The sequence below is a fragment of the Lepisosteus platostomus genome, chromosome 12 (assembly GCF_059453375.1).
Source record: "Lepisosteus platostomus isolate fLepPlt1 chromosome 12, fLepPlt1.hap1, whole genome shotgun sequence".
In the NCBI taxonomy this organism is placed as follows: Eukaryota; Metazoa; Chordata; class Actinopteri; order Semionotiformes; family Lepisosteidae; genus Lepisosteus; species Lepisosteus platostomus.
This window is the reverse complement of record NC_142622.1, coordinates 1,187,337-1,203,111: the sequence shown is the minus strand read 5'-3', so window position 1 is coordinate 1,203,111 and position 15,775 is coordinate 1,187,337. Positions and strand designations below refer to the sequence as shown.

General features: G+C 47.8%; 2 protein-coding genes and 1 long non-coding RNA gene across 5 annotated transcripts in view; 1 reads left to right on the top strand and 2 right to left on the bottom strand.

The window, feature by feature from the left end:
• Positions 1-2,134, bottom strand: part of osbpl3b (oxysterol binding protein-like 3b) — a 59,934-nt gene extending 57,800 nt beyond the window's left edge. Inside the window, exon 1 of the mRNA XM_088600343.1 lies at positions 1,857-2,134. The gene's annotated coding sequence lies outside the window, so the exon portion shown is untranslated. The remainder of the gene's footprint in view (positions 1-1,856) is intronic.
• A 205-nt stretch (positions 2,135-2,339) lies between these two features.
• Positions 2,340-5,652, top strand: LOC148650807 (uncharacterized). The gene is made up of 2 exons (XR_015925561.1): positions 2,340-3,187; positions 4,882-5,652. It is a non-coding gene; the product is annotated as an uncharacterized LOC148650807 (long non-coding RNA).
• Positions 5,653-7,173: 1,521 nt separating this feature from the next.
• spmip4 (sperm microtubule inner protein 4) lies at positions 7,174-14,470 on the bottom strand. 3 transcript variants are annotated; one of them, XM_088600347.1, is made up of 10 exons: positions 14,331-14,470; positions 13,621-13,835; positions 12,033-12,101; positions 11,502-11,531; positions 10,932-10,982; positions 10,648-10,838; positions 9,889-9,977; positions 9,500-9,674; positions 8,837-8,931; positions 7,174-8,756 (listed from the first exon to the last, which is right to left on the bottom strand). In XM_088600347.1, exons 2-10 carry the CDS (start codon positions 13,683-13,685, stop codon positions 7,803-7,805), a joined length of 1,719 nt encoding a protein of 572 aa, XP_088456473.1. In that variant the 5' UTR covers positions 13,686-13,835; positions 14,331-14,470; the 3' UTR covers positions 7,174-7,802. The 3 variants fall into 3 exon arrangements, with proteins under 3 accessions (XP_088456473.1, XP_088456470.1, XP_088456471.1); XM_088600344.1 differs by lacking the exon at positions 10,932-10,982 and having other exon boundaries at positions 14,331-14,466; XM_088600345.1 differs by lacking the exon at positions 10,932-10,982 and having other exon boundaries at positions 13,621-14,457.
• Positions 14,471-15,775: the final 1,305 nt, after the last annotated feature.

Sequence of the window (15,775 nt, the reverse complement as noted above, 5' to 3'; positions counted from 1 at the left end):
CTCAAAGTAAAATTCTCCGACAGAGACCTCCGGCCGCTCAGGCCAGAGGAGGAAGAGCACACTGTTCTCGTTTACACACTGAGACCTCAGCCGACACATAACCCACAGGGGCCGGGGGACAAGCAGGACTGAAGAGCCCCAGTCTGGCCACAGTAACAGCCCTTCCCTGCCAGCGGAAGAGCAGGCTCTCTTTACAAGGAACACGTGGGTCAGACTGGCATCACACGGGCACACGCAGGCTGCCCCTGCCGAGTGCTGCGCTGGCCTGTGGGAGTGTGGTCAAGGGATGTCAAGACGCGCCCTGGCCTCTACATGGACCGACCCTCGCAGACCACAGCGTATTCCTCGGGGGGTTGTATCACGATTCAATAAAAGATTGAGACATCTTTTAATCTGAATCTGTTTGGAGGCCGTGCACGTCTTGCTATAATGAACGGGTGGACGAGGTGTCCAGCGCCACCGCACTCTGGCCTAAAATCACGCAGCTCCGAAGCGGTTCCGTCCAGTTCACACCCACACAAGGGACGCTGGGAGGAACAATCGCAGGCTACAAGTCGCAGAACCGCAAACAAGCCGACAATGCCCGTCCCCTGAGCGTGCGGTCCTCTGGGGGCGACAGTGTTTTTAAGCAATACATTGCCGGCACGGTACTTCCGCCTGAGAGGGAGTCGGTCCGAGCCGGGACGGCGGCCGGCCCAGGGGAAAAGGCCCGGGCCGCGCCGTCCTCTGTTGCCACGGCGACGGGGGAGGGTGTGAATGGAAAGAGCTCGTGAATCACGCGGACGGAGCTCGAGCCCCAGCGCCTGTCTGGAGGTGATCACACGGAACAGGACGAGCCGCATTCACGCACACTGAACACACCGCCCGGTCCTCAGCAGCACAATGGAGCTTTACAATACTTACCATCTGAAAACGACTGGAGAGCTTTTCCTCTCTCAGCGACTGGGCTTCTAAAGACTGATTACTGTACTTTGCATTTGGATATTCGGGTGGGTACGCTACACCCAAAATGTCAACTGCCTCTGTTTTACAGCACTTTGTTACAGAGCACAATTCTGACGAACTCTCAGCTGACTCGATCAAGGTTTTAACATCGTGTTGAGATCTGAAAGGGGGGGGGGGGGGAGTCAGGTGTTTTCGGTGAACCGAAGCCTGTGCGACCGCTCTTGGAGGGAGCAGATCATTACCTCAGGTCCAAAGACGTCCTGATAATCCGTGCTCCTCAGGTGACAGGTCAATTAGGAAACAGTGTTTCCCTGTGAACGTACCGTGCTTCTATGCGGAACGGAGAAGCTGAATCTCTCATCTGAACAGCGAGACTGAGAGACTTCAGTTTGCAGTATTTTCGCTGTTGACTGGGCACTGGCTATATGGACTCTACACAATAAAAAATCGAAAGTTCCGAACGATTTTGATCAAGTGTACAAATCACTATTTTAGGATTAAATAGTGACAAAATGTCTTCCGCTAACCTGGCTGACAGGAAACAACTTTCAGACAGAAGTACCGAACCGGTTACTACTTCGGGTTTTGCCATCCAAGATATAAATCCTGATTTTTGGAATGAAACCCAAGGTTCACTGGTAGTATTTTTCAGTATTTGCTGGCTACAGTAAAACAGATCCGCAAATCAAAGTTATTTCTATTGTGCAATAACTCGTATGTACATTACATCTCGTCCATGTGCGTCCTGAGGGTCAGACCGTTACCTTAGCCTCACACACAAGAAAACATGCAGATTACAGAAAAAGCTCTTTCAAAACACATAAAACTGTGCTTTTTATAAATTCTAAACACCAACCAAGAAAGAATAACCATGCAAAGCCGGAAAAGAGGAAACTCAAATACTGCAGTACCTGTAGCGAAAGCAGAGCCCAGTATCACCTGGCCCAGCGATCCAGAGATGAGCTCAGCCGCCGAAGGAAAAACTTCTCTGCCAAGACGAGCAGGAAGAGCGCAGAATAATCACCGCTCACGAAGCAAATGTCTAAAAACTAAAAGTCCAGCGATCGTCAGGATTTCGAAATTCCTTGGAGCCTATCAGGTATTCGATAAGATTATAAAGTACTTTGCAGTCTGAACTAAGAATCGGTCACCTCAGAAACACTCGACTGCGCCTCTCCGAAAGCGCACAGCTCGGCTTCTGTTAGAGGCTCAGAGGCTCAGCTAAGAGGGTCAGGAGGAGGAGGAGGAAGGCGGAGAAAGAGCAACTGACTGACAGAGCGGCGCTCCAACCGGCACAGGGCAAAGACTCCCGTACGTCAGGTATTTCATTCAATCTTAGCAACTCTTCCGTGACGTTGCGTCGCTCGGTCAGAGCACAGGTGAGACCGGCTTGACAACCAGACGGAGACAGGTAACTTTTAAGGTTACTAAATTAGAGACTCGGGTGAGACGCCATTTCACCACGAGTGGCCGCTAAAAGCTTTGAATTAAATTATTTCCATTAAGGATCTTTTAAGTGCTTTGTTTTGGACGCCCACGCTCCTACAACAGCTCAATAAACCAGAATTGTAAAGATCACAAAGAGGCATGTTAAAGATCTCCGACCCATATGAACCATACGCAAATAAAGATGCACAACACAACACTTGAAATGGAAAAAAATGTAACGTTTCCAAACAGCTCTACTGTGTATATCAGAAAACAAAGACTGAGAGACAACAGCACCCCGCCCTGGGAGCAACTGTCAGACAGTCCTCCCTGTACCTGGAGTCGGCCCTCCTAGTGTGTCCTCACACACGTTACCACTCCTTCCCTGCAGTGAAACAGCATCGCAGTCCTCTCCTCAAACACCACCGGCGCAGCGGCTGGGGAGCAGCAGAGAGCGCTGAGGGCTGTGGACGAGGCCTGAGGCCGGAGAGCCTGTTACAGGCCACCAGCAGGAGCGCAAATGTGTTTGAGCTGCCGGAGTCGTCACTGCGCCGGACAAAACACAGGCCCAAACGATTCCTTTCCTCCCAAGGCTTTTTCCTTGGAATCTTTCAGCGGCTGTCGTCCTCCCCATGAGTGTCCGCGGCTGATCCCGTTCTCCGGATAGTCCAGGGAGAGCTGCAGGACACGCTTGGCCAGGTACAGAACGAGGGCAGGAGATGAAGAAGCTCATCTGGCGCCTGAGGCCGGGCGAAGACAGGAGAGGCAGCGCTGTGCTGAGTGGTGCTGGGTCAGCAGCTGCTGCTCTCTGGAGGTCAGTGTGTGTTCATGGGCATGCCCATTGCTCGCATTGTGTTGGTTTAAAACACCTTGTTTCACTAACAACACAGCACCAGACATGATCTGATGGCTAAGTTAACATCTAGGCCAACAGGGAAATTGACTACGTGATCAGATTACATCTAGAAAACAAAGACATTAAATAGTTTTAATACTGTGCTTCTCAGACAAATACAATTCAAATAGTAATGTTGTATGACATGCTAAATAAAGAATAACGTCTGCATTTTGAAGGAAAGAGATTTTTATTCTGAGATGTAGCTATCACAGGTATCTCCAGTGAAGTACAAGGTGCTCTCCAGGTCTTATGAGGAGAAAACAATTTCTGAGAAATGATCAAGAACGATCCATTTGTGCATTTTAAAATGAACTGAAGGTTCCTGTTTTATATAACACACTTCAAAAGGTAGCAAGAACAGAATGATCCTGTTGGAATCATAGACAATGACTTTTACTCCTTTACAAACTACAGGAATGTTATTGTAGGCTGTCTTTTACAGACGTCTGCCAGGTAGCAACAGCGAAGCAGCTTGTGAAAGTGTTTAGTGAGAGTCTGCGCTGCATGTTTAGATGTGTTTGGGCCTCACTGGGCAGGGAAGGACTCACATTCCTGACAGTTTACTCACTGCGTGCCCTGGGTCTGTACGCATCTCCAGAGGGCTCAGCTGTTTCTCTCTCACTTTCCCTTGGCATTGTGGACTTTTTAAGAGTGTATTCTTGTATGGAGCAGTGACCACCAGTTAAGGTCAAAACTACGTTTAACACATTTTAACACAAAGGGCAATACAATTCAAATGTCCTTTTGTTGACAAAACACCCAGAGCACCATCCGAGTGTGCATGACTGCAGAAACCAGACCTCTGTCCGTGTTATCTGTTCCACTTCTGCATGGAGCAACATGGACTTGCTTCTGAAAAAAACTTCTTTGCTTGATGAAACATGAACCTCAAAACACCAACTGAAACACAAACCTGAGGCCACAAATTGAAACTACAGCCATTTAAAACAGAAGTACTTCTTTCCACAAAGGGTTGTGGGAGTCTGGAACAAATTCACACATCCCATATTTTAGAAGTACAGGCATGTTCTACTCACAGTGTAGCAACAGTAAATGAATGACATTGAGTAGGATACCACACTATTCTCAGCTGTAATGTTGAATTGATTCACAACAAATGGTACACATAAAGCAAAATAAAATAAAACAAAATAAATGTTTATCTACTACTGCTTGGTCATGTTTGCGGTCAAATTCAGTAGAATGTTTTTTAATACATATATTAAAAATCTTCAAGTTGTTTATAATGAGATTGTACCATGGCAGGTTAAAAATACAGCTTTTATTTACGCAGGTTTGAAAGCCCCAAAATTGCATTTAAGGTGAAAGCTTGCCCTCTGCTGGTGAACATAACAAACAGCACCTGTCCTTTTCTGGGTGCAGTGCAGGTTTCATATCAAAAGAACTTAGGAACATAAGAATCTAGCCATATTTCCAGAAGAAAGACATACAATGATTGTGTAACCTGGTACATTATTGAAACAAATGTAAAATGCACAGCCACAGTGGAATCAGTGTTGAATTATTTTCGTTCTTCTGTATTGTTTCTCCACTCTTGAAATGCCATGTTCATTTCCATTTTGTAACGTCAGACTGCCATTTATTTCCAGCTGCTGTAAGATGAGCTTTGCAGACGGCCTCACTGCTCTCCTGCACTGCCATACTCAGACACTGGGGGTCTGAGGCTGTTGGCCAGTCTGCAGCCATCTGGGAGAGGGGAGGGACACCCGGAGTGACGTGGAGAACAGGGCACAGCTCACACTTCCCAGAAAGAAAGCCTATAAATGAGGCTCATCCAGCCTTTTTGTGAAATACGTCAGAGTATCAGCTCTGACAACATGGGTGAACAGTTTGTTCCATACACCCACCATGCTTTGTGTAAAGGAGTGCCCTCCGTTGTTGTTTTAAGTGCTCTTCCTCTATTGCGTGCATGGAAACACTGAGCGTAAGCGAACCAGTCGTTGCCACCTTGAGCTCTGTCCACAGCCGCTGCGTGGCAGAGCCACGTCCCAGGGGAGCCTGTCCAGGGGCACCTGGGACAGGCCTCTGTGGTTGAGACATCAGTGTGTGTGGAGCTGCACACCGCGGCTCTTGACAGAGGCTGCGCTGGCGCAGGTTCAGGGCCTCACAAGCGCAGCCAGGCAGTCTGGCAAAGCGCTAGGCCTCCTGACAGGTGCGCAATACATAATTAATAAACAGTTCCCTGCCAGATAAACCCCTCCTTCGCAGCTTGAGAAGAATGATGAGCCCATGTCAACAGCACTGTGTTCGTGAAGTGGTTGACTCAGACATAAGCTGTGCATTAGCCCTCACTGCTAATGCAGCTCCTGGGGTGTAATGTGCTGTGATTGCATTAGGGAATAAAATATATTCCAGAGTCACATTGGCTTCAGATTGCTGCAGTGCATTTACAGACCGATTGATCAGGCAGCAGTCTAGCCCGTCACTGTTTGGGAGAATCAACAGTAGTGTGGCAGGCATAAGCTCTACCAACCTTTGTGAAAGCTATTTGTATCATTTGCAGCATTAGATTCTATGAATATTTTATCAACCTATTTTTGCCTATAAGCATCTTCCAGGCCTCCTTGCAACTGGTCATTTAAGTTTAGAAATGTTTGCTACAGGGTGCCAGTACCTTCACCAGCGTCAGTAAACATTGACACAGAAGGCTTTCAGAGAACATGTTTGTACGGACAGGGCAGCTGAACTCCAGCACTTTTCCCTCACACCAGTGCAGCTCCGTTAATGAGGAGAACAGCACAGGCATGGCCAGCAGAGCTACAGCCACCTGCGCCGAGGTCACAAGCCCAGAGCTTTCACGCACACGGTTCATAACCAACACCCCTTAAAACAGAGTCTCACAAAGAAAGACAATAACGTCCAGTTCCAGTTCCTTGCTATGGAATCCCTACTCTACAATTTCTAAACATGTGGCGCTGGTTTGTAAAAAATAAGGCAAATGTAGCAGCAGACACAGCTGACAAAATGTTGCCTCTTTCAGGTGCCCCCTTCTCAGGTGTCCTCTTGATCCCAGCAAATACCAGCTTAGCTGCTGGGACGCACAGGCACGTGTCAGGGCCTTGCAGCTGCTGCAGCAGTGTTTCCTCAGACCAGGTGACTCCTTGCCAACAAGACAAGAGTGCCGTCAGTATGGGACTCCAGGAATGTGTTCATTGTGTGTGTTTGGTGTTCAAAACCTGCTGAAGGTTTTGAATGTGGCGTACGGCACCTCAGTCACAAAGTGAAGGAGAAAGAAATACGGGAGAAACATTGTGTCTTCTGAACCACTTTATCAATGGCAATGTACTGACCCCCTGTCGCCCACAATGTACTATCAAGCCGAGTCTTGTACCCCAACAGGCTGAGGGAGGTTGGGCCAGCCTTGTACCCCAACGACCTCCAGACGATTGTTAATAAACAGAGAAGAGGAGACTTGGAAACATTGCTGTAGAGGGCTGAAACATGAACATGCAAGCAACATTTACAAGGACTGGAGTTACCCAGCCTGTGTTAGTAGAAGCATTCCTACCTGTCTGCAGGTGGAAAGTGACACACGAACTGCAGTCCCGCATTCTTGACAGCTGACAGCCTTCTCTTGAATCCCTGGTGTACTCCAATGGTTTGAAGCAGTTTTGCAGTGCTAACAAGCTCAGGCTGTCCAGATGTCAAATCTTCTGTAAAGACTGGAACTCTGAGTTGGCTGCTAACACTGTCGGTATCGACCTTGGTGCGACCGCCTCCGATATCACGAAAAACAACCCGACTGTCAACACACTCCAACACAAAACGGCAGCCCTCTTTGGGAAGGTTTCAGACACATGGTTACTTCAGGTACAGTTATGTCTGCAATAAACTGAAGTTCTTCAGTTAAAAAACACTCCACATCTGAAGTGATCACAAAATAAAATTACAAAGATTTTAATGACAATTTAGCTTTCTATTTGAATCATGAAATTTATGTTGGATTCAGTTGTTTTTAATATACTGTATGCACTGTATAGAAGAATACCTAGTTATTAAAATGGAAATACAGTAGTTAGACCTTAAAGATCTTCTGCCGATGGCGAGACAAGATGTTCTGTCAGACTTGAACTACAGTAAGTCTCCACTCTCCAACCCCGTCACTGACGGGCTTTCCTGAAGCCACTGCAGTCAAGATGGGAGAAATGTAGTTATTCTGCCAGGGTTTCTATTCCTTCATGAGATGAAAATTTGGTGAAGAAACGCTGATTTTCCCGTCAATAATTCTTCACATTTAAATTTAGGAATTACAAGCAGTCATCTTTTTTTTTTTATTCAGACGTTTATTCTTTTGGTCCCAGCGACCGTGAGCTTGCCAAGGTCTTGCAAGGAGGTAGAAGTGACATCACGAGAATTCAGAGCTGTAGCAGCGCTTATGACTGCCCTGCTGTGCTGGAGGCTGTGGTGGGCTTCCTCTGTGGGATCTACATCACGAGACGTCAAAGTCACACCCTTCAATCCCATTGTGATGGCGCCTCTCAGAAACACTCTTGGCGACTGTGGACACGTATCAGTTGTGGAAATAGTAAGAATTAAAGCCGAAGAACTGGTGCCTCCTGCCGGTACACACGCTGTCCCGCAGGTCCACAGGGCTCCCAGCGATGGAGGCGTGGAGCCTCCTGTGGGCTTCGGACCTGCTGAAGGAGCCCTGCAGCTCCAGGAGTCCAGCCCGGGGGCGGGCTGGGCCGCGGCTCGGCCACAGGGTGCCAGGCGCGGCTCTCCCGCCGGGCCCAAGCAGGAGACGGGAAGCGCCGAGCGGTGTGTCCCAGCCGCCGCGGTCGTGCTCGGGGGCCGCGCCGGGGGGCTCTGTGGGCTGGGGCTGGGGGCGGCTGAGACTGAACGGATTATTCCCAGCTTTATAATCCTGTTTCCTGCTGCCTGGCAAGTCCTCATAACGCAGGTCCCTGGGGGCCTCTGCAGACCCCTCCTGCCCGGGGAGGGGGGGTACGAGCTGCCGGGCGTGAAGGGCCAGGGCCTGGGCCGTGTCCGTTATCTTTCCCGTTATTCCGGTTTCCGCCAGCGGTCCCCCAGGATCACCGCTGTCTCTTCCGGGCTCTTGCTCCTGAAGGCATGAAGCTGGGCTTCCACAGCCACAGGCCTCACAGGGACTGGCGCCCCCGTGTGGCCGCAAGAAAGCAGCTCTCCCGTCACACTCGTGCTGGTCCTGTGACGCAGGCGGGTTGGGGGTGTAGGCCCGGTGACCTTTGTGCTGGTCCTGGGGCGCAGGGGGGTCGGGGGCGCAGGCCCAGTGACCCTCGTGCTGGTCCTGGGGCGCAGGCGGGTTGGGGGCGCAGGCCCAGTGACCCTCGTGCTGGTCCTGGGGCGCAGGCAGGTTCGGGGCGCAGGGCCAGCCTGACTGAAGGCCAGGAAGTGTCGATGCCAGAGGGCGGCGACCTTGGCGTATCCTGGCGTAGCGGCCTTCAAGTGGGCAGGGAGGAGTAAAGGCGGGATGGGACCACTCTCTCTACAGAGGAGAGGGCAATGTCACACTCCTGTATTCAGAGAGGGCAGCTGCCTCACACAGATGTATACAGATTGACTTACCAGTCGAGCTGAACATGGCGTGAGCTCCCCAGAAACAGCTGCGATGACCCTTGCGTGGTAGTCATCCAGCTGCACTGGATTCATGGGCCCGCTTCCTAAACAGAGGCTGTATTTTATTTAGCCCTGAGTGTGTCTGAGTTCTCCATACCTGAACTGAGACCTACTGGGGTACAGTTTCTAAAGAAAGAGTTCACCGCAGCCCATACCTAACTGACCCAAGGTCATTATAGGCATTTTAGACAAATGTAGTACAGTAGGGAGCTGTGTCAGCAAGTGTACACTGCAAAAGGAACAAGTCAAGGTTTATTCCATGGTGAAAAGAGAAGAAAAGAAAGACAACGTTTCGGCTGTGGAGCCTTCTTTAGGTGTGTTGAGACCCATAGCTGAAACGTTGTGGTTCTTCTCTTTTCAGCCTGGAATAAACCTTGACTTGTCCATTTTAGATAAGAGATGATCCACCTGCCCTTCATCTACAGCTGTGGTGAACTGCTGACTCCTGGAAGCAGCAGTGTCAGGTTCTCACTTCCTCAAACCTACTGCAGCTGCATTTCAGGAGTCTTCACCTGCTGGATTCTGGCCCTGGGGGACTGGAGTGGTGCCCCAGCAATCCAAAGGCCCATGAGCCCGTAACCCCAGTCCTGTTTCGGGGTTCAGTTCCTGCACCTGTGTAGTGGAGCTGGTAGGAGGTGAGCCAGTAGGATCTCTCCAGGTTCCTCAGCGTGTTGGCTGTCTTCTCCGAGAGGGTGGTGTCCCAGGGCCTCAGGCCTGGGTTTGGGGCCACGGTCTTGGGAGGTTTGGGGTAAAAAACCTGGACGAATCCCTCTGCTGATTTGGGGAACTATAGAACGCCAGGCAGATAGAAAAGGCCCTTTAAACCCTTCAAAACTGTAAAATATTCTCTAAACAATTACTGTAGGTTTTTAAGACAAAGATATTCAGAAGCATAGAAAAGATGTTTATTCTTAAAATTGTTGCATCCAGCTTTGAATTATTAAAGACAAAAGGATACTGTATAGCAGTATTACAAAGGAGTATCGAATGCCATTCCTTACATTATAGTAGCCATATTGACCGGGCCAGTGTAGTGCTCTCTTCTCTGAGTCGGTGGGAATTTCAGTTCGTTCAAAGCGGTACGGACCTCCTAGAATTTTGAAGATAACTTTAATTATGATGTGAGGGAAATATATACTATCTATTTCTCTGCATATGTTAATTTCTTTCACACAGATAGCTAGGGGCTTTCTCTTTCTTACATGATATTTCTTGGTGTCCTGAACTACAGAAGAGTCATGCAATGTGATGTTACTCTTCCAACTTTGCTGAAAACTGAACACAATTACATCCAGAACAGTAGCGATCAGATAGCGCAGGTGCACAGAAGACATCAGGACAGGTCCAGAATGGTTTACTGTGGAGAAGGAGCCATCTGCACCTGTAACCACCCTGGCTGCCCTAAACTAACAAGCACAGTTCAGAGCTGCACTGGGAAAACTGACGGACCCACCAGAGGGAAACCAGGAAGCTGCACCTCTGAGGACTCTTCTTCCTCAGTAGTTGGTCATGCATGAAGCAGCGCAGGTGTTCACCTGAGAGCAGCTGCAGTTTCAGGTACAGACACACCTCTGCTACCCACACATCTTCCCAGGACACAGCTGCAGTTTCAGGTACAGACACACCTCTGCCAACCCCACACACCTTCCCAGGACACAGCTGCAGTTTCAGGTACAGACGCACCTCTGCCAACCCCACACACCTTCCCTGGACACAGTGCACCCTTTCTGGGACGGGGCTGGAAGAGCTGCTGCTCTTACCCTTGGTTTTGCTGAGCACCGTGACGTCATGGTTGCTTGCTGGGATGTGGGGGCCGAGGGGCAGCTGGGAGGCAGCTCGGACCCCTGTGTCCGGGTCATCCGGAGAGGAGAAACTGGGAAACACGGCCAGCCGGGAGATGTGGGACTGGTAGGGATGCTCAGCTGGGAACGGCACCTTAATCTGCTTCTCGCTGAGGCAGAAGGGAGAGAGGATATGAAAGGATAGCCCTACACACAGGGAACAGCAGCCGTGAACCAGCTGGACTCAGCACCACAGCCCTCACCTCACACTGCGCTGGGGGGACAGGAGACACACGGGGCAGAGCTGTGGGGCACTAATCAGGGAAGAGAGAAGGAAATGTGCCGGGTACCCTGACAGATTTCTCAAAATACTGAAGAACACCGATGACAACACATCCTTTATATTTTTTCTGCAGAGTCACCAGGTTGTAGCCTGGTCGCCAGCTGAACAGCCCGAATCTGGGCCGGTCAGCACTGGAAACCAGTCACCAGCTGTAAGTCATGCTGCTGGACCAGTAGGTGGCGCTATTTCCCATGGACCAGAATTTCAACCCCAACACCCCAGAGCGGTGACCTGGAACACCGTGCCACTGACCTCCGTCTTTCGGGTGAGAGTTTACACGAAGGTGTTAATGTAACAAGGACGTGATCAACGTCCCCTGGAGGAGGGTGCTGAAGAAACGATACAAAAAATTCCTAATTTTCTGTCATTAAGAAACATACCAGAAGGAAATATGTACTGCAAGCACATCTGTTCTAGAAAGAATGTAAATACTCCAACATATACTATTAAAGAGCACACTATGAGAGAGAGTTGTCTCTTGTGTACTCACGCAAGTCTGACTTGTGTTGGTGTAGGAATTCTGAAAAAAAGGAACAGTTTTTACAATCAGTATGAAAGCTGACGTTATGCTGATCGTACAAAGTTTTGTAAAGACACTACAAATGTCCATCTCTAATGAGCAAGTCCCATGATGACGTCATCACGCCGATGGGAGAACTGTGAAGCACTGAGCACCGTGGCAACTCAGTCTGTGTCTTCTGCTGCCATCTAGTGCCCAAATAACATACATGACATGTGGAAAGGAGCAGAAATCATAAAACTAAAAAAACAAAACAAAATATAAATAACATAAATGAAAATCTATATAATTGAGTAGACGATTTTCTGTTGCTGTAGGTTGTAAAACTGATTGTTTTTGCTGGATATGCACAACATTGCTTTTCTATAGATACTCTTTACAATAATCGTGTGTTCATATTACTATGGCAACCTGACCTTTATTATACTGTCTGAAGAAATGAGTGGGTGCCTGTGTTATCCTCACAAACAACTGCACTCATCTCCGCGGCAAAGCACTTACCGCTGGTCGTTTATGCTCATGTTGCTTTTCACCGACCCCAGGTCGTAATACTGCTGTGTGGAACCACCCCTGCAAGGACAGGTGTTTGTTACTGTTCCTTGTACTGCTGTCATTCTTCAAAGGCAAACAGCACTGTGGAGGGCTTCTGCTTAAAAACAAGCGCCGCTCTCTGTATGGCACGTCAATGCTTTCACAAGCAGGCTGCAGTTTACATGGGCAGGGGTCTGTCCTGAATGAGCCACAGCCACAGTCTCCATGTCCTTCTCTCGTGAAGCTGAGGCCCAGGGCTTCCCCCCTGGTGCCGGTGCCACTGCTGGGAGCTGGGAGATAAGCAGGGAGAGACCCGCCTTCCTTTCGATCGACCAAGAATCTACCACCAGCTCAAAGCAAACCCAGAATGGCTGGCAGTCTGCTCAGAGTTCAGCGGGGTTCAGTGCAAACAGTGTTCTAGTTCTGTTTACCAGAGCTACCTGTGTGCAGCCAGGAGACCAGTACTGAGTAAACCAAGCTGAGGCGAGAGAGAATTAATCATTGATAAAGGTCTTTGTCTACAGGTTTCTAAGCTGCAGGAGGACAATGTCTCCATAGTGAGCCGGGCTACAGTAAACATCCTGGCCAGAGGCAGCTCAGCCCTCGTCCAGCCCTCCCAGGGCAGCTCCAGTGGCACAGTCCCTGGGTGAGGGTTACGGCGCAGGTCCACGCATCCTAATGCTCATGACTCAAGCTCAAAGGCTTATTTTAAAGTTATTCTTGTTGTGTGCTGTGTCTCGCGCTGTGCTGTTAACATTTTTCTTTATTTAAGTTTGTACTCTAATTAACTCTGTTAATTGCTAAATGCTGGAAGGAATGTAACCCAGAGACAGTTAATGTGAAAGATTCAGCTTTGGTGTTGTGAGGGAATGGTGAATATTACAGGATACTGGAAACCCACTGAAACTGCACTGCAAACAGCAGCTCTGCAGTAAATGAGCTGAAACGGCCCTCAGAGGAGAGGAGCGCACTGGCTGCTTATCAGACTGTATGAAAAAACCAGGGCTGTGCTTCTGCATGTCTTCACTACATTTACAATACTCTTTTTTAAAAAGCATCTGAAAGTCTACAGTACACGACTATTATTTAGGTGTTTAATGGAGATCCTACTCGCCAAAAAAGAATTATTTCTGCATATCTACGATACAAAACACATTTATGCAAATTTCTTTCCAACTCAAATTTAACAAGTTAGTTGTGTTAAGGTTCTAAATTAGTTAATAAAGGCAGAAATTCTCAAAATTAAACTTTTATTCCTGCTTTTAATGTGACATATTCACAAAATGGCCCAGATATATTTTTCGGGGGTTCCTATCAAGAATTAGTGTGGTCCCGACGGCAAGCTGCAGCTTACGACCTGTTTGGATCAGTCACTTATCTTCCAGCAAATCAAAGTAAAAAATAAAACGCTGTAAGAGACACTGCAGGTTAACATGCTTCACACCCTAGTAACGCTGCTGAACGCTACCGATCCCCCAGGGGAATATGTATTTCTCAAGGAGAAAGCGCCTGAGTCAACGAATGAAAGCGGGAAACCACAGTGACTGAGCTGCCCTACCTTCCTCCTGGCTGGAGGTCCCGATGCAGAGAGACAGGCCAGCCCGGCAGCTCAGCGCTTCCCATCCCGGAGCCCCTGTGAAGGGCAGCAGAGGGCGGCGAGAGCTGCAGGTACAAGCCCAGCCCGCCCGGAAGCCCCACTTCCGGCTGCACCTGGAGCCCCGCGGCTCCGCGCTGATTGGACACGCGTGGGCGCACCGTCACTGCGGGGAGACACTGACCCAGCAAGCCAATAAAAACACGCTGTACCCCTCATTGCCCCCGTAAACAAAACAAACAAACAAACAAACAAACAAACAATTGTATCTCCTTATTTATCGTCTGGGTAGGCCTGTTTCTCTTTCTTTTGCTAAAACGTTACTTTAACTGGCAAAAGAGGAATTTCACTTTTTTTTTCTCGATATCTAAAATACACGGACATCAAGACATCACTGAATTACTTTAACATGAAATTATTATTTTTTTTCTGTTCTTTCTTAAAAGTCCACCTTGGCACCTTGGAGAAACGGCTCTATGAAATTGTATATTCAATACTAGGCTACCAATCGAGCAACATGAACTGGACGGTCCCTCTTGTCTGCAGACCTTTCTTCCGTTCTGTGTTCTTATGTACACAGGACATGCACGTCTCGTCAGGCTGGACAACATGTTTATATATAAGACAGCTCTTCAGCGACACGTGTATCATAGTGAGCGCAATGCGTAAAGAACCTGATCTTTTCTGTAGTCTGGTGATCCTCACATGGAGTCACAAAGGTGTCGGAAACAGCAGTCACGCCTTGTGCGCATTCAAGTATATTAACAGCACTGATGATAGTTTCCCAGTGGGCATTGATTCGTCGAATATACGGCTATACGTATATATATACGTCGCCGCGACGTATAATCAACGTCGAATTGCAACCGTAAAATCGACGACATTAATAAACGCATATATAACGTCGAAAACACATCTAACACAGTGCCTGAGGCTTTTTACTGTATGTATCGTGTGTGCCGCAACTAGGAGTATACGGCACTCTGCACAGTGCACGAAGTAAATTATGTTCGCAGTAATTAATTTACACGTGTATAATAAATATAGTAAATATAATAAATTAATTACTGCGAACATAATTTACTTCGTACACTGTGCAGAGTGCCGTATACTCCTAGTTGCGGCACACACGATACATACAGTAATACATACAGTATGCCATTGATTAGTGCTTCATGATAGAAGATAACGACTAGCAATCTGGTATTTGCGATGAAGTTCAGTTTCACATTTTTCGTCACTCTCACGGTTTGTATTGCCTGGAGCGAAAAGTACCATAAGCGTTCATTTTTGCAGCTACATGGACGTTCTGAATCGTTAAGAAAAAAAATGTTGTAAAACCAACAGAAAGCACAGACTGCTATAACTAGTCCTAGTTATATAACGATTTTAAGTATAATGATAAACTACTGCAAGGAATCGGTCCACCTGAGCAAACAGGATCGTAATGTTGACACTCAATACCGACACTGATATGTGCAGTTCCTGGACGGATAGCCCTCCTGCACATCAAACAGTCCGAGTGACTGTTAGTGTCATTTAGTGTTGTCTGACCATTGACAAAGTACAACTATTTTTTTAGGGCGCAAATTAAGTTAGGTAAATCTTTTTGCCCAAAACTGACGGGGCGACACTCCTCCCTCCCCCCGTGTTGCCAGGCCTGTCCCCATCCTATTCCATAATGTCATTATATATAATACCATACAACAGTGACCGATCCTTACTAACTGCATGCGTTAAAATTGCACATCAGCACATAGCAGGGGGCACATAGCCGCGATGTATTATCAATGTTAAATTTCAACCATAATATCGACAACATTAATAAACGCATACGTTGAGAAAATATCGAACCCAGCATATTTTCCGGTTATATACCACAATGCATTGCTAGTATTCGTTGGTCACCATTTTGGACACGTTTTTCAAACGTAGAAGTATATCCGCAAATATCTCAGCAATCCTCTTTTGACGAGTAAGTATGAACAATAATAATACTATCTGAATACATACAGATCTTTCTTAATATTATTTTGATTAAAATAGTACGTGAATAAGCAAAAAATGGCACATTAAAATAGTGTCAATGGGGAAGATGACACAAAATCGTTTTGCCGTT

Excerpts from the sequence above, each read along its gene's own strand:
- spmip4 (XM_088600347.1), bottom strand. The coding sequence starts at position 13,685 with ATGGGAAGCGCTGAGCTGCCGGGCTGGCCTGTCTCTCTGCATCGGGAC. Across the intron at positions 9,675-9,888 it reads GTCAATATGGCTACTATAAT|TTCCCCAAATCAGCAGAGGG; the intron begins GTAAGGAATGGC and ends GGCGTTCTATAG. Across the intron at positions 8,932-9,499 it reads CTACCAGCTCCACTACACAG|GAAGCGGGCCCATGAATCCA; the intron begins GTGCAGGAACTG and ends GCCTCTGTTTAG.